The 24,035-nt window shown below is 37.9% G+C and overlaps 1 protein-coding gene across 1 annotated transcript; it reads right to left on the reverse strand.

Moving 5' to 3' along the window:
• Positions 1 to 1,430: 1,430 nt before the first annotated feature.
• On the reverse strand, positions 1,431 to 18,703 carry LOC122658342. The gene is made up of 10 exons (XM_043853260.1): positions 18,400 to 18,703; positions 15,754 to 15,884; positions 14,638 to 14,868; positions 12,695 to 12,950; positions 11,559 to 11,733; positions 6,265 to 6,539; positions 4,456 to 4,586; positions 3,272 to 3,502; positions 1,978 to 2,233; positions 1,431 to 1,647 (listed from the first exon to the last, which is right to left on the reverse strand). Exons 1-10 carry the CDS (start codon positions 18,701 to 18,703, stop codon positions 1,454 to 1,456), a joined length of 2,184 nt encoding a protein of 727 aa, XP_043709195.1. The 3' UTR covers positions 1,431 to 1,453.
• Positions 18,704 to 24,035: the final 5,332 nt, after the last annotated feature.

Raw genomic sequence — 24,035 nt, forward strand, 5'->3', positions numbered from 1 at the left:
AATTATTTAGGGTGTGTCTTCCCAGTAAGTCACTTAAGGTAGACTTTACATGGCTTTCTAGCCACATCAGAAGTAATGGTCATAGCCAGAAGCCATCTGATTTATTGGTGTTTTTGAGTAGGTCTCTGTAAGTGAGGTGCTTGAATGACATGTCTCATCTTCCCTTGGTTTGTGCATGAGTGGGCTCCTGTTTCAAGAGGTCTTTCAGATTTTGGAAAAAAAGAAAAAAAAAACCAGTCCAGTAAAAGTGATTATAATGATCCAATTCATGAAACACATGTATCTCCTGTACTGTCTCTGTATTTGGTAGGTTTTATGATCTTTGCTTACACTCTTTTCCAGCTCTGTCTTCTGAGGTAGGCAACACCTTTAGAGTTGGGGGTTTGGCCCCTTTAATGCAAACGGTGGAGGAAAAACTGAAGTCATGGTAGTACTACTTATTGATTAACAATTCACAAATCTATAAAGACTCCAATGATAGATGATGAGACAGACAAAAGAACGTGGAAAAAAAGTATGGCAAGTGAGTTGGGCCTTTCAAGTTTCACCAAACAGAAAGTTGGTTGGCTTCTCTTTAAATTCATAACCCCCAACTGCTACACTTAAACTCCTAAATAACATCCAACTCCAACGACCATTGCGCAGTTATGGTAGCATGACACCATGGAAGGATGAAAACGTTGTTCTCTTTGTTTATAAACAACTTATAATGAGTTGGCCTAGCTAAAACTGTATAGTGTTCCAGTAGATCTCACACTCAGTTGAGCTGTTTATGGTCTAAACACCAATGGACCGACCAATTAAGCCATTTTTTGTCTAGGATAGATTAATAGTTCCTCTTAATTATTTGATATCCAATGGTTTTAAATGAAATTTGATCCTCCATGAAGCAGAATGATAGGTTTCGCCCACATGCATAATACACTATTAACAATTGATCGTCTGCTTCAGGCCATTCTGTTGTGTCTTCCATTTTTGGTCTAGGATAGATTAATATTTCCTCTTAATTATTTGATATTTAAATGAAATTTGATCCTCTATGAAGCAGAGTGATAGGTTTCGCCCACATTCATAATACACTATTAACAATTGATCGTCTGCTTCAGGCGATTCTATTGCGTCTTATTTGAAGTCATGTAATTTTTCTTTTATTCCAATGGAAAGAAACAGCTTGGCTGATTCCCTTTAGAAGGGTCGGTCCTAGGCCTATATACACTCCATGAATTTTTGATATTTGTAATTCAGAAACAATGTGCTCAACACGTTCTTATCAATAAATTTCTTATTACCAAAGCAAAAAATTACAATGACATGCGATTTTCGTCCCTACTTCAATAGAGAGATAAAACCCAAATAAGCAAAAACTTTAAGAAAAAGAATGTGAGCTTTGTCACTTTAGGGCATCAAAGACTATAATGTAGTAAGCTCGATGATGGCAAGACAGTAGTAGAATTTAGATTAAGCGATTGATTAATTTTTGAAGGACAATGGTGGTGAGTACGCGGTAGCCATGCTCAGTGGGATGATAGCTATCCCAGAATAGGTACTTTGTGTCATCTGGGCAAGTCACCGGTACCAAATCGTTGCATAGTATTGAAACCTCAATTTTTCCAGTGCCGCAGCATCCAACTCTCGACTCTTCAAAGCCTGAGAAAATTAAAGCAAATCTTTTCAGGGTTCTTCAATACTAGCTAGCCAAGAAAGAGAGATTGAGCCTCAGATCCAATTGGGTTTTTCTTCTCCAATGGTCCAAGGAGGGTGGACCTTGGTGCAACGGTAATGTTGCTCCATTGTGATCAAGTGCTTAAGGATTGAGTCTTTGGAAACAGCCTCTCCGCCAAAAAGGAGGGGGGGTTAAGGCTATGTACATTATGACTCCCTCCAGACCCCACAGTAGTAGGAGCCTTATGCACTAGGTACGTCTTTTTTTCTTAATAATAATCAAATTGCAATGGTGATGATGGGTTTGAAGATTACCATAGGAATTAGGGTTTTGGATGATATCAAATAGGGGTTTGTAGATTTCCACCGCGACAATCTTGGACCGTGGGAGCTTCTTGTCGAGGGATTCGATCTGGGAAGACAGCTTAGAGTTAAAGAGTAAAGCTGCCTGGTTGTATTTCTCTGCACAATTTCTTTCTTTCCCTCCTGCTAAGGTTCTCTGCGATGGCACACATCCTATAGGTGGGGCGTTCAGAACAGCGATCCTTCTTGCTCCCAAATTATACAGTTCCTACCAAATATTGCCTTTGTTTTATTAAACCACAATCTATACAAGCGCACTTGTATTTCTAAGCCATGACGAAATTATTCACAAAATTTCAACTTATCTATTGTGTGACATAGGCATGTCTACTGATGGTCAATTATCCGGATTCAATTCACATCCATATCCGTTTAGGGGAACCCTCAAGGGATATTCGAATCTGATCACATCCGATCCGTTTACATTTCTAGTGTCACATGGCAGGTTTTTGGGTCATCTATGGGTTCCAAAATGGATGTGACCCTCCAAGAAAACTGCTCCTTTCTTTTTCCTTTCATGATACAAGATTTTCTAAATCAAAATGTCTAAGGGGTATATGTCAATATTTTAAAACTCGTATTCAGTCATATACCCTTTCATATAATGACAAGCACCTTATTAGTAGTTTTGGATTTTCAAAATTTTATTTTATTAATTGGATAAATCTATTACGATATGTCAAATCTAGTGCTTCTCTAGAGAAGCCAATTTTTTTTTTAACCTTTTCCTAGATTAACAAGTTTAGAGGGTATGGTTAGTCTGGCACCAAGTTTTGCCATGTAGAAAAAAGATGATATGCCAAATTTGATTATATAGAAATTTAGGAAAAAGTCTCTACTGGCCACATGTTTAATTCTCAAACTTAACTCTTTAATCATATACCCTGCCATCTATTTGTGTATTCCCTTATATTTTTTGCCATCCATTTGAATTTTCATTGGATTTTCAAAGCTCTCCCCCCCCCCCCCCACTTGGTGAATTAAGAATAGAGACATTGTGTCTATTCATTCACAAAATTTCAATTCTATCCAACTTGGTATACAACAAATAATATTGACCCTTCAGACCTACAAGACTTAAAAAACTTCTTTTGGAGATATTTTTAATGGATTGAGTTTCCCTCCACCCAGAGTGGATGAGATCCCATTCACTGCGCGGTGATAGCGGGCGAGAAAGGGTATCAGGAGGGTATTTTGGGATTTTTTATGTTTCATTTAGGCAAGATGAGCACTGAGATTGACTGACCTGAATGAAATTTAATGCTGAACGGAGCATAAGATCAGTATAGGAAGGGATATTGTAGTTTTTCCTGAAAGGAGTAGAAAAATACGTATTGGCGATGTCGTCACTCCCTGCAATTAAAACATATAAGCTCTCAGCTATGATGGTCCTTGCTCTCTCTTCTCCAGTGATCATCTTTAGCTTCTCTTTGTACTCCTCGGACAGCTTCAATTGATCCGACAACGACAACACTGACTGATTGTTTACAAGTAAATACGAATAGAAATTAAGTTTCTTTCATGAGTATGGATAATCTACATAAAGAGAAAGTTTATTCTGCATTTATGATAATATTTTTTACATTTAATTTGGTATTTTATCTAGGATTATGATAATCCAAGAATATATTTGGAAAACCAGGTTTTTTTCTTTGACTTGCCCTTTTCAAAACCTACTGAGTATGACAAGTGAAACTTGATAAGGGCGAATCATGTTTTTTTTTTTTTTTTTAATCTTATTTCTTTTCTGTCTCCGAGTGAGGAGGACGAAAAATATGGTTGCTTCACAAGTAAGAAGAAAGAAAGGACAAATATTGAAGACAACAAACAAAAATTCTAGGGTTTTGTTTAGTTGTAGACTAAACTTATGGTTTATGAATAATATATGACTCAATCAAAATAAAAAAGACTTGAAAAAAAACATCGAGTGAATAAAAACTTAGACTAACTCGAACTTAATATGATTATTTCTTAAACGTAGGCAAGTCTTCATGATTCTTAACCAATTTTTTTTAAAACTCAAGTCAAGGGTTTTGCCTGAATCAAAACCTGATTTTCCAACTATATACAGGATTCATTTTCATGTTCAGATAAGAATGTGATGAACATACCTATGAGATGATGTGCTTGATGAGATTGGCAACAACCCAAAAGTTGTATGGCTTTTATGGCTTGTCCCCCCACAAGCCATGTCACAGAAGTAGTTACATTAATTAATGGAGAACACAATTAAGAAAATACTTTTGGTCTGTGTGTCCGAAATGAGTGGAAGGTGCTTTGATCCTACGAGGACCCAACTAGTGTGATACTACTGTGACATGCATGGCTAACGAAAATGCCAACTAGAAGAAATTGACCAGAGAGAGAGAGAGAGAGAGAGAGGGGTTGAAAATAATGAAGAAAGAGGAGGCAGGAGAGTAGGATGGATACCGCAATCTGAGATGTGAGTGGATCATATCCAGCACCACCGGAGGCAAAGCTTACTCCCGTAAGGAGGTCTTGAGGTCCCAAAGTCGGGTCGAGATACGCAGGCAAATACTCCTTGATTCCTAAATCTCCAACTGCACCCAAACAAACAAACACAAATAGACATGATTGAAAATTCTTCATAACCGTTGAATGCCTGTGACCTGTGATGGTGATATCGATTTGCCCTTCAAGGCCGACCATGGCATCAATGGGCAGTTCTTGATCTGAAATGTAGTTAATTTTATGTTTCCCAGGTAACTCATCAATGGGTTTTGGAATTTTGAAAAATTATTTAAAATCCCCTGGGAGAAATAAAAAATGGGGTCATCTTTCCCCAGTCTCCACCCCTTTGGAAAAGACCCTTGTCGGATTTTTGTTTTCTCCCGTTCTCTGCCCAGCCCAGCCCAATTCCCCCCAGTGCTTCTAATAAAAGGAGGGGGGGGGGGGGTGGCTGACCCCACCTGGACCCGGACAGGGGTAGGATTGTCATTGCATCCCTTCCACACACCCCTATTAGAGGCACTAGGGAACTGGGCCAGGGAGGGAACTGGAGGAGATAATTTTCTAACTCCTGCCCTCCTATACCGTGCTCCTTATTGGTGCACATCGCTAGCACCCACAGCCAGAAGGCCGCAAGTGACTAAGTGAGTGGTGTCCCCATCCTTCGCCTTTTTGTTTTTAATCTATAAAATAGTAGAAAATCAATGAAACTTAATTACTTCTTCTAACAATAGCTACATGTTTTTTTTGGCAAAGGTTTTTCATCACTGTTGGCGAAGAGAATCTCGTTCCCTATACTTTCTATTGAACAAAAGCCCAAATTACTCAACATTAAAAAAAAAAAGCCCGAAATACTATTGGCACTGTTCTAGGAGTCTCATCTAACAACCAGAACCTTACCAACAACTGCTTAGCTCAGTTGGTGAGCCGTGGTGAGCTTCATGCCCATGCTCACCAAGAGGTCTCGAGTTCGAGTCTCTTGGTTGGTATCTTATCCCCTCTCCAATTCGATCCCCCCCACCCCCTTCTATCAAATATATATGTATAAGCTCCTAATTACCAAAAAAAACAACCAGAACCTTGGATTAATAGATTCTCTCTTCACTATGGTTTTAGGAAAACTTGGTCTAAATTCTTTATTCACCAGAACCTTGGATTGTCAAGCTGTGTGGTACCTGCGCCTACACACAAGAAGGATGAAATAAACCTTGGATAAACCCTCTCCTCCCGAAATAAAAAATCTCACCCCTGTTGGATGCCCCTGCCCTCACTTTTATTCACCCCGTTGGTGCCAGTGATTCCCCCCTGCCATATTATTATGAGAAAGAATTAATTTGAGGCTGTGTAGCATACGTTAACGCCTTCTTGTGTCTACCTCTCTCCTCACTCATATGAAATGACATATCTGCCCCCTACTGTGGGTGGAGAAAGGTAGACATAGGAGGCGCATAGCAGTTGAACAACATTCTTTTTCCTATTATTGTTATTACTATCAATTGCCAAGAAAAAAAATATTCCAAAGGAAGGTCTAAAGGAGAGAAAGAGAGAGAGAGAGAGAGAGAGAGAAGGTTTTATATATATATATATTTGGACTATCCTACTCAAGGGCCCATAGGCCAACTACAAGCTAAGGGGAAGGCTTTTTTTGACACAATATGCAATCCAGGAGAATTGATCCCTTGACCTCCTGGGGGGCATGCACCAACTTGCAATGCCACCAACCAACTGAGCTAGCAGTTGTTTCCAGAAGGTTTTATATATAGTACGTACCAAAGAAGTCAGTTGGGACCTTTCCATTGCAAAACCTTCCGGTGGGGATCCCTCCCATGAAGTCTTTGCCATAGGGATGGAAGTTGCACTTCACCACCGTTCCAATGTTATTATTGTTGCCTGGGTCTAGGATCGAATCTCCGAACCCGAACACGGCAGGAATCGTAAGGTTCTTAGGTAGAGTGATGACCGCTTGGTTGATTTGAAAGAGGAAGCATGAAGCAATGATAAATACTATGAGAACAGCAAAGGTTGAAGAAGAAGAAGAATTAGCAGCACCACCATGTATTACAACTGGAGAGTGCATTCCTGAAATTCAAGTTTTTCTCTTTCTTTTTCTTTCAAGAAGGGGGTGATCTTATCTACTGAACTTCTCCAAATAAGGGTGGAGATACATATATAGAAGGTTTAGTTTTGTCTCCTGTTGTGTTGTGCGTGTTTATAAGGGTTTCTTTTACTACTATTTTGGGTCCATAAATTTATGGGATAAAGGTTATGAATTCGATGTGGTAGTTGGACATTAAAATCTTCACCTAGAATTGGCGTCACTGCACACTTTTTAAGGAATTTGCGAAAATTATTTTACGTGATAACCAATACTTGAAATAAAACCTTTATTTTAATCTCTATTAACAATGGTTTGACTTCCACACCTGGGTTGTTTGGATTCACACAGATGATATGAAAATGCGATCAAATTAGTCATCTATACATTAAAGTTCGTATAATTACTTAAAGCTCGACTCCTAAGATCAACTAGGTTGACCCATTTGCGTATGACCATCCTGGTGTATATTGTTGGGGTTTTATACGAAAAACAATTATCCAACATGAGATGTGAATAGCTTGATGTGGAGACATATTAGGATTTGGAGGATTTGGGCACTCTCTCCTTAATTGATAATTTTTAAAAATGAGTTCTAGTCTTACCAAAGAAAAAAAACATTGAATTCTAACTCGTTTTTGTAGATTCTACATTTATTAGGATTTGGAGGACTTGGGTTTCCATTAATTTTGGTCTCTTTCTTGTAGAAGAAATTTTTAACTTTCAGGGTTACCTAAATTTTATAAGATAAAATTCTTTGCACGGAGGACTCTGCATCCAAACACATGGGGTAGGCCAAATGACCACCCCCCTTAATGACCCAAAGCCCGCCCCACAACCCACACCCCACGCCCCATATGTATTGCCTTTAATGATGAAAATCACCTGACCTTTTGGGTCGAGAGTTGGTAATTCATTGTCCCGCCCCATGTGCACCTCAGGAGTGACAACTTCTACAAAATTACCCAAAGCCCGCCCCACAACCCACACCCCACGCCCCATACGTACCTCAGGAGTGACAACTTCTACAAAAATTACCCAAAGCCCGCCCCACAACCCACACCCCACGCCCCATACGTACCTCAGGAGTGACAACTTCTACAAAATTACCCAAAGCCCGCCCCACAACCCACACCCCACACCCCATATGTATTGCCTTTAATGATGAAAATCACCTGACCTTTTGGGTCGAGAGTTGGTAATTCATTGTCCCGCCCCATGTGTACCTCAGGAGTGACAACTTCTACAAAATTGTTGGAATTGGTTCGTTCGACCTTTTGATCTCTCAAAAAACAAAGGTGGTAAAAAGGCTTCCTTTTGTGGTTCGTATAAAATCTCCACTACTAACATAAATAAACTAGAGAAAGTAAAAGAATTATATTACTTATCCTACTTTAGATCTGTCCTTAGGCTATGAAATAGGGATTCAGATCCTCTACTGCGGAGCTGCTTGGGAGGACCTTACTGCCAAGACGCAGTAAGGCATGGAATGACCGCCTTACCTTTGCCTGAACGCCTTGCCCGAGTCAGGGTAAGACGGTCATTTACCGTCTTACTATGTCTCGACAATAGGGTCCTACTGGGCAGTTCGGCAGTAGAAGATCCAAATTGTTAAAATAGAGAACCCCACGGTAAGATTGTAAGTAAGGGTGCCAAATTGGAATTGGAATCGAAATCAAACTGTATAATTCAAACTGAATCGATAAAATTGGTTCCCATTCAATTCTAGAATGTAGGAACCAGATTCGATTTGGTTCGGTTTCAGTTCCAACGTAGGAACTGTTGGTCAAATCAAATTGGGATACTAATATATTATAGTATATTAATAAATTATAATATTAAAATATTATAGTATATATAGGCACAATGATTTTGTGCACAGCTATACACGATGCCTTTGGGTGGGAAAAATGAGGGTCAAAATGACCAAACCCCTATTTTACGAATCGTTGTGTGCCGATTATATACGGTCATGCATGAAAACCTCCCCCTAGTACATATTACTAATATTAATATAAGATTTCATAATACTACTACATTATAATGTAGGAATCGAGTACATGAACCAAACTGAAACATGTAAAACCCGAGCCAAAAGGTTCAATTTGACTATCAATTTTTAAAACCGATTTGATTATTGGTTTGGTTTCGATTCACACTAACATTTTTTAGAACGAACTGATTTACACCCTTAATTGTAAGATTTTACAACCCTTTGTATAGTTAGGATTGTATGGGAAAATTTCTCTGGGATAGCCTTTTGTGCCTATCTTTCTCCTCGTACGAAATGACTTCATTGCCTTCTGACTTATGATACCATTTTGTCACACCTTATTGGCACATTTTCATATGTTTTTTGTCCTAAAAGGTAAATATGGGTTTTGCTAATTTGAATCCTGTGATTCAAAATCTCCATGGACCCACATGAAAATTAGAAGATAAAAATGAGACTACGTTGGATTACAGTTCTTTTTATTTCATGCGAATTTATTGCATTGGGAGTTCATGAATTTTCATGACACCAATGGATCCACGGTGTCATTTACTCATTTTCCTTCAAGAATTTAAGATGCGTTGCTAAAGTAGTTGAGATTATTGTACTATTGATTGTTAACCTTTTTCTTAAAAAAAAAAAAAAAAAAGATTGTAACTTTCTTATTAATTATGCAGAAATTTTTTTTTGGTAGAAATTTATGCGGGAATTACAGCTTTTGTCCCCGCGACAACAACGTTTCACATCCAAAATCACATTAATTGCATAGTTGGAATACTTTTAGGAAAACTGTTGACTTGCTGGTCAAACATGATCGAAGTGAGATACTGTCTTATAATTTTTTTTTTAACAGAAAGAAGATTATTCATTCATGGGCGTCCAACACGCAAAACAAAGCAAAACAAAATATATAAAACAGATAGAGAACATAATAAACGCAAGGTATTGCACATTTTGTGAAAATCTTAATGCAATAAATGTGAGTAAATTAGTAAAAAATAAAAAAAATAATAATCAAGGAATCAAATATGAATGCATTTTGAGTTTATACCATTGAACAAGAGAAAGGCGTTGAAGAGTTGAGGGTTTCATATGTTTTAGAATATGGATATATACTATTTTACTGTTTTAGAATATGGATATATACTATTTTACTCAACTCAGTTACTAACTCAACTGGCTTTATGATTTTTTAAAAATGACTAAGCTCGTCAAATTTGTCATAACTTGAGTAAAAATACCGAATCTTATTTCACTTGGATAGTTTATGACTTAGTCTCATTATTTTTTACCATGACCTATTCTACACGATTCTTGACCAAAATTTCCAAAATTACTCATCCCAGTCAAAACCTGGTTTTCCAATTCTGATTAATTGCTCTATGACAGAGAATGGACTTCACTATCAACTTTTTGTCCTTCAGTTTTTTAGGTAACAATTTTTGTTTTTACAATAATAGCATAATTAGAGAGTAGATTAGAGCTTTACTTAAAAACATAATAAAAAATAAAAAAAATAAGCATTTCATTAATTTTTTGTTAAATTTAAAATTTTCTCAAAATACTGTAATTTTATGGTAGCCAACTAGGTTTCACAATTTTGTTGGGCCTGGCCTAGCATAGGGTGGTATTGGGGGCCATTTTCTAGACCTGAACTTGTGGCCCAGGAGTATATGCATTGTAAGTTGGACCGGACCCTGAAACAAGCATTTGGGCAATTGGGCTCTCTCGAGTCTCAAGCATGATTTGAGGTATCGGTGTCGAATGTATCGCTAACCATTGATCCCAACAACTGGCTGACCCCGTATCAGTGGAACAGTACAGAACAGGGGCAAAATTGTCAATAAACTCAATTTTTAGGAAAACCAGGGGTAAAACTATCCAATAAACATATATCTGTATTGGTATCGTATTCCGATCTGATACTGTTCACTAAATCCATGGTCTCAAGTTGTAGACATAATTATAGTTATAATTTCGTTTGAATTATATTTAATCATAAATGGTCAGTCTGTCATGTAAAGTGAACCCAGTAAAAAAGAAGTATAAACAGCACCCAAAATCACAGGCCCAGGCCCACCCCAAAATCAGATTAAAAAGACACCCTCAAGCTATAAAAAGACAATTTGGATCCCTTGCTCGAGTCGGGGTAAGGCGGTCATTTACCACCTTACTGTGTCTTAGCAATAGGATCCTGTCGGGCAGCTCTACAGTAGAGGATCAGAGTCTATAAAAAGATCGGTTTCTCCTACATTCGTGATGCACAATTAACAATTGATCGTATGCTTAAGGCAATCGTAGATGGTCAAGATCACATTATTATGAATCAGATAATAGGGATCGGCCGGAGCGAGAGTGGGCGCCTTGTGGGCCAAGGGGTAGGGGTAGCTAGACAGTGGTGCATGGCAAGCACTGGCGTCTTGTGAGGATTTAAATCAAGTGACCAAACCTCGAGCATGCCATCAAACAGGCAATGCCAAACTGCTAGGCCAAAGCCCAAGTGTGCTAGCTAGCCCCTTTAATTCATAACATCATCCATGTAGCGTCTTATTTGAGGTTATATAATTTTTCTTTTATTCCAAAGGAAAGAGACAGCTTTGCCGATTCCCTTAGGAAGGGCCGGTCCCAGGCCTATATACACTCAATGGATTTTTGATATTTGTAATTCAGAAGCCATGTGCTCAACACGTTCTTATCAATAAATTTCTTATTACCAAAGAAAAAAAAATTACAATGACATGCGCCGAAATCGATCTTCATCCCGGATGAGGGATCAAAAAGAGGAAATTTGGAAGACTTAACAAGAATAACGAGACCTAATTCAATACAGAATAAAACCCAGATAAGAAAAAACTTCAAGAAAAAGAATGTGAGCTTTGTCACTTTATGGATTGAGTAAAGAGGGCATCAGAGACTATAATATGGTAAGCTCGATTATGGGAAGACAGTAGTAGAATTTAGAGTAAGCGATTGATGTATTTTTGGAGGATACTGGTGGTGAGTACACGGTAGCCACTCTGAGTGGGATGATAGCTATCCCAGAATAGGTACTTGGTGTCATCTGGGCAAGTCACTGGTACCAAGTCGTTACATAGTATTGAAACCTCAATTTTTCCGGTGCCACAGCATCCATCTCTCACCTCCTCAAAGCCTGAGAAAAAGCAATTCTTCAATACTAGCCAAGAAACAGAGATTGAGACTCAAATCCATTTGGGTTTTTCTTCTCCAATGGTCCAAGGAGTGTGGACCTTGGTGTATCAGTAATGTTGCTCCATTGTGATCAAGTGCTCAAGGGTTCGAATCTCTGGAAACAGTTTCTCCGTGAAGAGGGGGTAAGGCAATAGGGTCGGGTTGGGCTGGGTTTTATAAAACCCTAGCCTAACCCTGAGTCTTCTTAGGTCAACCCAAGTCCAACCCAGCCCTAGGTCAGGCTGAGATATCTCAGTCCAGGCCCAACCTTGCAGGGCTCAGCCTAGCCCAACCCAGCCCTGACTGATCTTAATCGGACCAGACTAGGCCGGGTTGGCCTTGATTGACCCTGATTTTTGCTAGGGCTTGGTTGGCCCTGACTTGCCCTGTATTTTTTTGCGATTTACGTCATTCTATAAATTAAAAAAATGAGACACATGTGACTGGGTGTTGGTTTGTTTCATACTCGATTGACTATTAGATTTTTATTTGGGTTAAAAAAAATTCAACCTAATCTTAAAATTGTAAATATTTTCGTTCAATAGATAATTAACATTTTTTTTGGGTAAACCAATAGATAATTAGATACTAAACAAAAATCGCAAGTTGTAAAGCATAACCTAATGCAGGGCCAGGCCAGACTGGGAGTAGACCAAACAAGGCCTCAACCCTGACCCAGGGTTTGAAAATTTCTACCCTAACCCATCCTCAAGGTTGAAAAATCCAGCTCAGACCTTGTTCAAGCTCAGGGCGGGCTCGGGCCGATAGGGCCAAACTTACACCCCTAATTATGACCCTCCTAAAACCACACGGTGGTGGGAGCCTTGTGCACTGGGTACGTTTTTTTTTTCTTCTTAGTTTAAAAATGTATCTTTGTCAAATAATAATCAAATTGCGGTGGTGATAATGGGTTTGAGGATTACCGTAGGAATTAGGATTTTGGATGATATCAAGTAGGGGTTTGTAGATTTCCACTGCAACAATCTTGGATCGTGGAAGCTTCTTGTCGAGGGAGTCGATCTGGGAAGACAGCTTAGAGTTGAAGAGCAAAGCTGCCTGGTTGTATTTCTCTGCACAATTTCTTTCTGTCCCTCCTGCTATGGTTCTCTGCGATGGCACACATCCTATTGGTGGGACGTCCAGAACAGCCATCGTTCTTGCCCCCAAATTATAAAGTTCCTACCAAATATTGAGAAGTGAGAAAATTTTCTTGTAAAATATCATTTGGGGGGAAAATCTTACAATGGATTTTGGTCGAATACAATAATATACCTTCCATGCGTACGCATTTTCTTTTTGTATTGTCAATCATCAATTTTCTTTTTAATTAGTTTCATTTTTCCATTGAGTTTAGAAATGAAATTTGGGTAGGGTTTTGGGAGACCCTATCTGGAATTATCTTTGTTGCTCTTCTTCTTTCTTATGGGCTTCATTGCTCTTGTTTTAAGCCCATGTGGGCTTTTGTGTTGCATTGGTCATGCTTGTGCGTCACTTTGTTTCTTAATACCCATATGGGCTTATGTTGTAGTTCATAATGGACTTTTATTCCCCTTTATGAGGCTTTAATACATTTTATACTCATCCAAAAAAAAAAAAATTGGATAGGAACCTTTGAGGGTCTATCTATTCATAAAATTTCAACTTGTATAGCATGTGACATAGGCATGTAACGGATGGTCAATATCTGGATTCGATCACATCCATATCCATGTAAAGGAACCCTCAAGGGATATTCGGATCCGATCACATCCAACCCGTTAACATCTCTAGTGTTACATGGCAGGTTTTCGGGTCATCCATGGGGTTCCAAAATGGGATGTGAGTCATGTGACTGTCCCAAAAAAAAAAAAAACTGCTCCTTTCTTTTTCTCCTTTTCATGGTATAAGTTTTTCTAAATGGATATCACATAAATGTGCCACATGGGAGGGTGATGCAACAATTTCAATAGTTGGATATTTAGAATGGTTTTGAATTGAATATATGTCAATAATTTTAAACTCGAAATTTTATTTTATTGCTTGGGCAACTGTATTTGGGGTTGAAGGTTGACATGTGAGAAAGGAGCTATGGATCTACTATTTCAGCTCCATACAACTTACCATATGTCAAATGTAGTGTTTCACAAGAGAAGCCTAAACTTTCTTTTATTAATTGGAAATCCTAGATTAACAAGTTTAGAGGGTATAGCTACACTGGCACCAAGTTTTGCCACGTAGAAAAAATATGATATGCCACATATGACTATATAGAAATTTAGGAAAAAGTCTGTACTGGCCACATGTATAATTGTCAAACTTTACTTTAATCATATACCCTTCCATCTAAATTTGTATTCCCTTATATTTTTGGCCATCCATTTTATAAAAATTTAGAATTTTCATAGGATTTTCAAAGCTCCCCACTCCCCCACTTGGTGAACTATCAGTAGAGAAATTGTTTCTATTCATTCGTAAAATTTTAATCCTTTATCCAACTTGGCATACAACGGATAATAGTAAAATCCTCTCCAATTCCCTAAAAGTGTAGTGCGGTGCAATTCTTCGAGCTCAGACCATTGGATATCGTACCTGCCAGGTGGCGACATACAACCACAAACTACACCGCACCGCATTGCACTTTTTGGGAATTGCAGAGGATTTTTAAACCTCCTACAAGACTTATGAAAATTCTTCTAGAGATATTTTTAATAGTTTAACTTGCTGACTCCAACAAAATCAAACCTTCGTATCCATTAGGTGCCTAACTCTATTAAATTAAGGCTGGAACTTGGGCATACGAGCAAGAGACAATAAGCCACAGCTGTGAACTATCCATAAGATTTTTTATGTTTTCAGTTAGGTAAGATGAGCACTAAAACTGACTTACCTGAATGAAATTTAAAGCTGAACGGAGCATAAGATCAGTATAGGAAGAAACATCGTAGTTTTTCCTGAAAGGAGTAGGAAAATACGTATTGGCGATGTCGTCACTCCCTGCAACTATAATATATAAGCTCTTAGCTATGATGGTCTTTGCTCTCTCTTCTCCAGCGATCATCTTCAGCTTCTCTATGTACTCCTTGAACAGCTTCAATTGATCCGAAAACGACAACACTGACTGATTGTTTACAAGTAAATGCGAATAGAAATTAAGTCTCTTTAATGAATATGGATAATCTACATAAAGATAAAGTTTATTCTGCATTTACGATAATATAGTTAAAAAATCAGGTTTTCTTCCTCGACTTGCCCTTTTCATAACTTAATGAGTCGGGCAAGTCAAACTTGATAAGGGAAATTTTTCATGTTTTTATTTTTTTATTTTTTATTAACATCTTATTTCTTCTCAGTGAGGAGGACAAAAGATATGATTGCTTCACAGGAAAGGAAAGAAAAAAAAAAAAAAAAAACTAATATTAAAGACAATAAATAACAATTCTAAGGTTTTGTTTAATTATAGACTAAATTGAAGGTCTATGAATAATATATGACTCAATAACAAAAAACACTCGAAAATAACATCGAATCAATAAAAACTTAGATTCACTCGAACTTAGTAAATGATTCTTAAAAGGCAAATCTTCATGATTCTTAGGCAATTTCATAGATTTTTTTTGAAAAATTCAAGTCAAGTGATTTGCCTGAATCAAAATCTTATTGTTCAGATAAGAATCTGATGAGCTACCTATGAGAGAATGTGATTGATGAGATTGACCACAACCCAAAAGTTGTATGGCTTTTATGGCTTGTCCCCCCCACCCCGAAGCCATGGTAGAGAAGTAGTTGCATTAATTATTGGCGAACACAAGTAAGAAAATGCTTCTGGGCTATGTGTCCGAAATGAGTGGAAGGTGCTCTGATCCTACGTGTACCCAACTAGTGTGATACTGCAAGAAGAAAATGCCAACTAGAAGAAATTGACCAGACAGAGAGAGAGAGAGAGAGAGAGAGAGAGGGTTTGAAAATAATGAAGAAAGAGGAGGTAGGAGAGTAAGATGGATACCGCAATCTTAGATGTGAGTGGATCATATCCAGCACCACCGGAGGCAAAGCTTACTCCTGTAAGGAGGTCTTGAGGTCCCAAGGTCGGGTCGAGATATGCAGGCAAATACTCCTTAATTCCCAAATCTCCAACTGCACCCAAAAACAAACATAAATAGACATGATTTCTCTTTTTCTCCATTTCAGATTGAAGAAATAAATCTAATAGATACATTAATAGATTTGAAATTCACAGTTAATGACTATTGATCGATCACGGCTGTGTTTTTCTGGGAAATCCAGGAGAGTTCATCATAAACGTTGCATGCCTGTGACCTGTGATGGTGATATCGATTTGCCCTTGAAGGCTAGAGCACCAATGCGTAGTTCTTGATCTGAAATGTTATGGCAGTATTTGGAATGCATTCTAGGTGGATTTTGCATTCTTGTGGGGACGATAAAAAAAACTAATTTTATTAGGGCTGCATCAGGGTCGGCTTTTCACCCAAAAAAAAAATAGGGTCGGATTGAGCCGGGCTTTTTAAAACCCCAATCCAATACTGAGTCACCATAGCTGGGCCCAGGCCCGGCCTGACCCTGACTCAAGGCCTAAAAAATTCAACCTTGATCCGCCCTCAGGGTCGGGCCAGGCTGACCCTGATTCGCCCTGATCATGGATTAGGGGAAGGGAGAGATGCATGGATTAGACTAAGTTTGGCTGGGTTGAGAAGAAAATTATCAATTTTATATAAAATAATATTATAATAAAATATATTATCACTTCTTATTTTCATATGTAATATATTATATAACAAAATATGTTTGACATTTAAAATTTGTAATATATGTAATATATCAATATAAATTTTATAATATAACTTAAAACAGGATCGGATAGGGCTCATCCAGAGGCCTCAACTATGGCCCGATCTAACCCTAACTCAGGGTCAGAAATTTTTAACCCTGACCCGCTTTCAAGGCCAGGAGGTATCTCAGTCCAAGCCCTATTCGGGCTCAGGACGGGCCAAGGTGGATTCAGGTCAACAGAACCAAATTTATACCCCTAATTTTTATCATCCAAAAATGTAAAATCCACCTAGAATACTGAATGCATACTAAACACAATAGTAGTCTTATGTCACTCAGGTAACTCATCAATGAACTTGAAAACAAAAAAAAACTTCAAAATCCCCGGGAGAAATAAGATTCAAAAAAATAAATGGTGTCATGGTTAACGTTAAATTACTTTCCACTTTTCAATCAGAATTGGTCAAACCTGATTTTGATTTATGCCTATTCTACAACTTTATTTTGGTATGTTTTTTTTTTTTTTTTTGGGTATGGCTATGAATACCTGTTTTTTTATCATCATTTTTCGGAAAAAGTTGGGCAACACTAGCGCATCTGCGAAGCCATGTGTATCAATGTATGTATCTTCCCCACCCCTTTGGAAAAGACCCCTTCTTTCCTGTTCCGCGCTCTTTATTGGTGCACACCACAACCACCCACAAGGCTGCAAGTGACTGACGTCCCCATCCTTTCTCGTTTTCTTTTAATCACTAAGGCGATACTTTCCGCAACGCCTATGTGAGGGCGCACCACAGTACAGGCAGACGGAAATAAAGGAGTCTGATCCATTGACATTTATCTTCATTTTTTTTTGTCATTTTATTTTGGGAAAAGACCTGGCACACTAGCACATGCTTCCAGCCATGTGTATCAGTGTATGTATCTTTCCCCCACCCCCATGAAAGGACCCCTGCCCTCCTGTTCTGCGCTCTTTATTGGTGCACACCATTGGCACTCAGAAGGCCGCAATGCGTGGTGTTCTCCTCTTGTTTTTTTTTTTTTTTTTTTTTTTTTTTTTTTTAAGTAAAATAGTCGAAAATCAATGAAACTTATTCAGTGAAAATCAGAAGTCTTTTTTCTGATTTCAATCATTAGGGGCAGGGATGGAGCCAATTGGTACTGTCCTAAGAGTCTCATGTAACAATCAGAATCTTGGATTAAGAGATTCTCTCTGCACTATGGTTAAAGGAAGACTCGATGTAAATTTTTTATTCACCATTTAATTAAGAAGATCTTCTAGCAATTGTGAATGAAAATCCCACAAGCCATATATGGGGTTGAATCACATTTTCCCTTCATTGAATATAAATACAATGTGTATTCACCCGGTAACTCTATTGGAGGGTTTTACTCTATCATATTATTAGGGAAAAAGAAGGTTGTCAAGCTGTGTGGTGCTTGTGCCTAGACATAGGAACGGTGAAATAACCCCCTCTCTTCCCCCCCCCCCCCAAAAAAAAAGGAAAATCTCACCTAGTTGGATGCCCTTGCCCTCACTTTCATTGACCCCTGTCAGTGCATGAAATAAACACCCTGACAATGATCCCCCTGCCATATTATTACGAGAAAGAATGTTGTGAGACTGTAGTGTACGTTAACGCCTTTTTGTGTCTATCTCTCTCCTCCCAGGCACATGGGCAACCTGTGGGCAGGGTGGTCATTCCGCCCACCCCCATGTGCCTGGGCGCACAGCCTGCACTAGCTGCGGCACAAAGAACAGCACCCCTTATTATTATTATTACTATCAATTGCCAAGGAAAAAAATTCCAAAAGAAGGTCTCAAGGAGAGAGAGAGAGAGGTTTTATATATAGTACGTACCAAAGAAGTCAGTTGGGACCTTTCCATTGCAAAACCTTCCAGTGGGGATCCCTCCCACGAAGTCTTTGCCATAGGGATGGAAGTTGCACTTCACCACCGTGCCAATGTTATTATTGTTGCCTGGGTCTATGATCGAATCTCCAAATCCAAACACAGCAGGAATCGTATGGTTCTTAGGTATAGTGACGACCGCTTGGTTGATTTGGAAGAGAGAGCATGAAGCAATTATAAATGCTAAGAGAACACCAAAATTTGAAGAGAAAAAAGAAGAATTGGCAGCAGCAGCACCACCTGGAGACTGCATTCCTGAAAGTTAAAAGTCTTTCGATATCTTTCTTTCAAGAAGGCAGGTGATCTTGTTGACTGCTTCTCTTAATAATGCATGGTGGAGATCTATATATATATATTGAAGGGAGGAGACTCACAAGAAAGTTTAGTTTTGTCTCCTATTGTGTTCGATATATCATCGTATTTATATGGGATCCTGTCTTCTTTAACTATTATTACTCTTTTGGGTCCATAAATTTATGGGATGTAGTTGAGGAATCGGATGTGGTAGTTGAACATTAAAATTTGTTTGATAATGTTACAAGAAACTGATAACCCATACTTGAAACAGACCCTTTTATTTAAATCCGTGACGTCATCTCCTAATATGTAAGATTTCTACATCGTTTACTTCCAAATCTTTATTACTTAAGCCTCTAATTAAATCTTTTTTTTTGTTTTTCTGTTGGTAAAAGGAAGATTCATTGAAAGATAATATGTGTACTACAGTATAAAGATCATGAAGCCAATGAAAGGAATTTGGCCAATTTGTCCTACGCAAGCATAATAGACAAAGCCTTCCTAGTCAGGGTATCTAAAATACCATTCATAGTCCGTGGAAATTAAGTTTCTAATTAACAATGGTTCGACACTTGGGTTGTTTGGGTTCACCTAGATGATATGAAAAGGCGATCAAATTAATCATCTATACATCAAAGTTCGTATTAATTACTTAAGGCTCGACTCCTGAGCTCAACTAGGTCGAAGCATGCAAAGGGAGTCAAGGCTCAAGACTACAGTTTTCCTTATTTCTACATTAATGGGGAGGGGGGGGGAGATCAAAAGTTGACCATCTTGGCGTGTATTGTTGGGGTTTCATATGAAAAATAATTATCCAACATCGGATGTGAATAGCTTGATGTGGAGACATATAAGGATTTGAACACCTTCTCCACAATTGCTAATTTTTGAAAATAAATTCAACTCTTACCAAAGATTAAAAAAAAAAATAGAATTCTATCCAAAACTCCCTAACATGCACAATAGGGATTCCATAATTTGATGGCTAAGAACTCCATCATGCAAACCCAAATAATAATAATTAATTTTGGTCTCTTTGTTTAAGAAGAGTCAATTTATTTTATTTACGGTGGGACGGGTAAAAAGTACTGGTAGATTGCCTTTAATGATGAAAATCACCAGACCTTTGGGGTCGACACTCGAGAGTTGGCAAGTCACTGTTCCTATCAAGTCAACAGTACTTCACGAGTGTCCATTTCTCAAAAGTTCTACCCAAAAAAAAAAAAGTCCACTTCTCAAAAGTTTTTTTTTTCGCACCCCTCCTCCCCCCCGCCTTTTTCAAAAGTTAGAGGTGTCAATGGGTCGGTTCGGTCTGGTTTTGATTCGGGTTGATTTCAGTGTGACTTTTAGAAAAATCGAAATCAATCCAATAAGAATTTTTCAATTTCAGCTCGGTTTCAATTTCGGTGCGATTTGGTTTTGTGCCGGTTTCAATTTATGATAACGGGTTGATATCGATTTGGATTTGGTTCGGTATCGGGTTTTTTCAAACAAGTTGGGTTCGGTTTATCCTATTTTCTTATCTTTCTCTTTTCAACTACATAAAATATTTCATTAGCCCCACACTTAAAAAGGAGATCAATGGAACAAGTATTGTTACAAATCAATTTCCCTATTTTCATAACCTCATATTCATTGATTTGTAACAATTTATCTTACAACCATAAATTTGTTCACTAATATTGAAATCAATTCAATGATTCATAACCTTATACTCATTATTTTCTTATCGGTTTAATTCGATTCGATTTTCAGTTTATTATCGGTCGGTCCGGTGCGATCCGATTTTCAACCGGTCCGATCATACCCCAATCCAAAACCAATCCTTGTTCTGTTCGGTCTCGGGTTTTTTCAATCGGTCTTAACGGTTCGGGCTAGGTTTTGACACCCCTATCAAAAGTTATTGGAAATGGCTCCTTTGACCTTTGTATATCTTTCCAAAAATGGATCATGATCCTCTTCGGCCGACCAACCATTATGCGGCCACACACAGGCAAGGGCAAAATATCGCTCCACCCACTGCCCGAGACATTGTGTCCATCTCTTGACTCAAACCCTTGACATTGTGTCCATCTCTAATACCAAATGTTAAGTATTTGACTAATATGCCAAAAGCTCCGAAACTGATGGAACGCATTAAATCAAACCCTTTAACCTATCACATACTAGGCTGGCCCAATCTAGCCACCCCATACACTAGAGTGGGTTCCATTAGGCAAATAGCATACCTTGCCCAGGTGGGGTCCACTCGGACAGGGCTTGCACCCTTTTATAGTTTTATGTCTATCTCTCTCTCCTTCTCATATGAAATGACTTCGTTATTATCCAATTTATGATGCCATTTTCTCATACCTTATCGATGCACTTTCATATGCCGCTTATCAAGAGAACCCTCTCCCTAGTTGTATGTAGTAAAAATTTCACTTGTTCTTTTACTTTTACTCATTTTACAGGTTATATTTTTTTCAAAAAAAATATTATGGGTTTTGCTAACGTGAATCCTGTGATACAAAATCTCCATGGACCTCCCACATGAAAATTAGAAGAAAAAAACTAAGATTGCATTGGACGAGAGTCAATTTTAATTCCTGAGAAATTAATGCATTGGGAGTTAATGAAACTCCATGACACCAGTGGTTCATGGTGTCATTTTCCTTCAAGAATTTAAGATGCGTCGCCTAAGCAGGTGAGGTTATTATAATATCGATCGTTAACTATCGTATTAATTAATTTATGCAGGATATTTACCAAAAATAAATAAAAATACAATTTTTTGCAGGATTTGTGACAGCCTTTGTTGTCCCTGCGATCGCATTTGCCCACTTTTTGTCCTTTCGTATTTTAGGTAACAATTTTTGTCCTTGCTACAATAGCATATTAGAGAGTAGATTAGAGCCTTCATTAAAAACATAATAGAAAATTAAAAAGAGTAAGCATTTCATTAATTTTTTTGTTAAACTAAAAGTTTTCCCATAATACTGTAATTTTATGGTAGCCAACTAGGTTTCACAATTTTGTTGGGCCTGGTTTGCTAGACCTGAACTTGAAGCCTAGAGTATATGAATTGTAAGTTGGACCGGACCCTGAAACAAGCATTTGGCCAGTTGGGCTCTCTCTCGAGTCTCAAGCATGGTTTGAGGTATCTGTATCGGATGTATTGCGAATCACTGATCCTAACACCTGGCCAATCCCGTATCAATGGAACGCTATAGATCAGGGGATCAGATCTTGCTGATTCCGATTGAATCAGAATCAGAATCGGTTGAGAGTTGGTCGGAATTGGCAAGAACCCTAGAAACCCAGCATGGATCGACGGTTCCGGATACGACCCAATCTAATTCTGATTCTTGAAACTCTGGGTAGGGGGAGAAAGAAAGAAAAAGGCTAATTTAGTCAAGTAAGATTTGAGTGCAAAATGAAGTATTTATGAAGTATACCTTTAAACTATAAAACATGTGGTTCTCTTTTCGTGAGGGATTTAAATCAATCTTTTTCTCTGTCACGTTAAATCAGTAATTATCATTTAATGCAGCCAAAAGGGCCAAACACATCTACCTGAAATAATAATATAAGAAGTGTTTGGTGGAAAAAAGTATTTATTTAACTAAAGGGAGATTGGGAAAGTTGACAGCCCAAAACACAACCAAATTTGCAAATGGTTCAAATAATGAGCTAATTAGGGACACAAGTCTCATGTTAGTGTGGATTGTTTACCAACCCAATTTCAGTTTTCCCACTATAAGGCCCACAATCAAGCCCAGTTGTTTTTTTTTATTTTATTCTGAAACTTGACCAGTCCATCCATCCATCCATATAATACAGCAAGTATTTATATGGCATCATCAATAAATCAAAGTACTATTTGTGTTTCATAAAAAAGGGTACTATTTCAGTCTCTCACTCATAAAAACCAAAAAACAAAACGTTTGGTAGTGGTTAGGGGTAAGGAACCCAACCACTAACACCCCAACCCCCCCTCTCCCCCACCACCCCACCCCCCAAAAAAATAATAACTATAATAAATAAATAAAAGTAATTCTGATGTTAGCCACGTGTCAAGGTTGGAGAACAACCATAAAAGTGTCCAAGTCAGCACATTGACATTAAATTGATAGCCAGTTGTCAAATAGTTTGATAACATGTATGTCTCAATTAATGAATTGCGAGAAATTACATTATCTCTAGATACCACCTGGCAAATTTCTTTCTATACGTTTTGGATGGAAAGGTATCGTGCTTGAATGATCGAACACGACCTTTGGATGGGACAAGAGAGAGTTGAAATGACCAAAACCCCCCTCCCTCTTCATTCCCTTGTAATCAGATGGTGCTTTCATATGATATAGACATATAGTGTTTCTCATTTTTATTTTAATATAAATTTTTTTTTTTCTTTTGTCGATTGTGTTTAGTTTTCCATAACCAATCAATCAAAGAAACCCAGTCGGACTGGGCGATATCAGGTCCGAATTGGGTGAAAAATTAAAAAATAGTCACTTTTTGGTTGATACTTCTAATACATATTGGAATTTGGTATTAGGTACCGACGATACCGATACATAAAGGTTGTAATTGATACAAATGATATATAATGCCGATAACTTGATCCATGGACCACAATGCTAGGCCTCATTGGGGTTGGGCTGGACCAGCATAAGTTGCACCACATTCATTTATCACCCCTTATGTGCGGCCAAAGGTGTCGTGGAGACGTGGATGATCTATATATATATACCACATGAATTGTTGATCTAACAATTCTAACCATCATCAATGAGTAAATTTTAAATAGATCACATGTCAAATTTTAGTCTTATTTTTTTCCAGATAAGGACAACATTTGTTAATATCCATCTTTAATATATGACAAATATTGTCAAGGGTTGTTCCTCCAAAATAAAAAAATAAAAAAAAAAAGTCAAGGGTTGCATACTTGTAATTTGCAAATGCATTAGTGAATTATAAAAACATGATTAGGGTTGGTATATTATATAAGGATATAGCTATTAGTTAATATGTATGTAGGTAACTAATTTTAAAGCCTTGCAAGTAAAGGTAGTATATGGGTCAGCTTCGAAGGCCTAAGTATTACCTATATTTATTGTCAAAAATGGAATAGTTCTTGATTTGCTTATATTATCTTCAGTAATAACCACATGAAGGGACAAATCTAAGTATAAAGGCATTGGTGCTTGTCTCTACTTAGTTTTTTTCAGATTTCTCTAGAAAATACCTCAAAGCTAACATTGACTCCAAGTTGCCTCAATTATGAATGTGAATTTTAACTT

Source organism: Telopea speciosissima, chromosome 4 (assembly GCF_018873765.1).
Source record: "Telopea speciosissima isolate NSW1024214 ecotype Mountain lineage chromosome 4, Tspe_v1, whole genome shotgun sequence".
Taxonomy (NCBI): domain Eukaryota; kingdom Viridiplantae; phylum Streptophyta; class Magnoliopsida; order Proteales; family Proteaceae; genus Telopea; species Telopea speciosissima.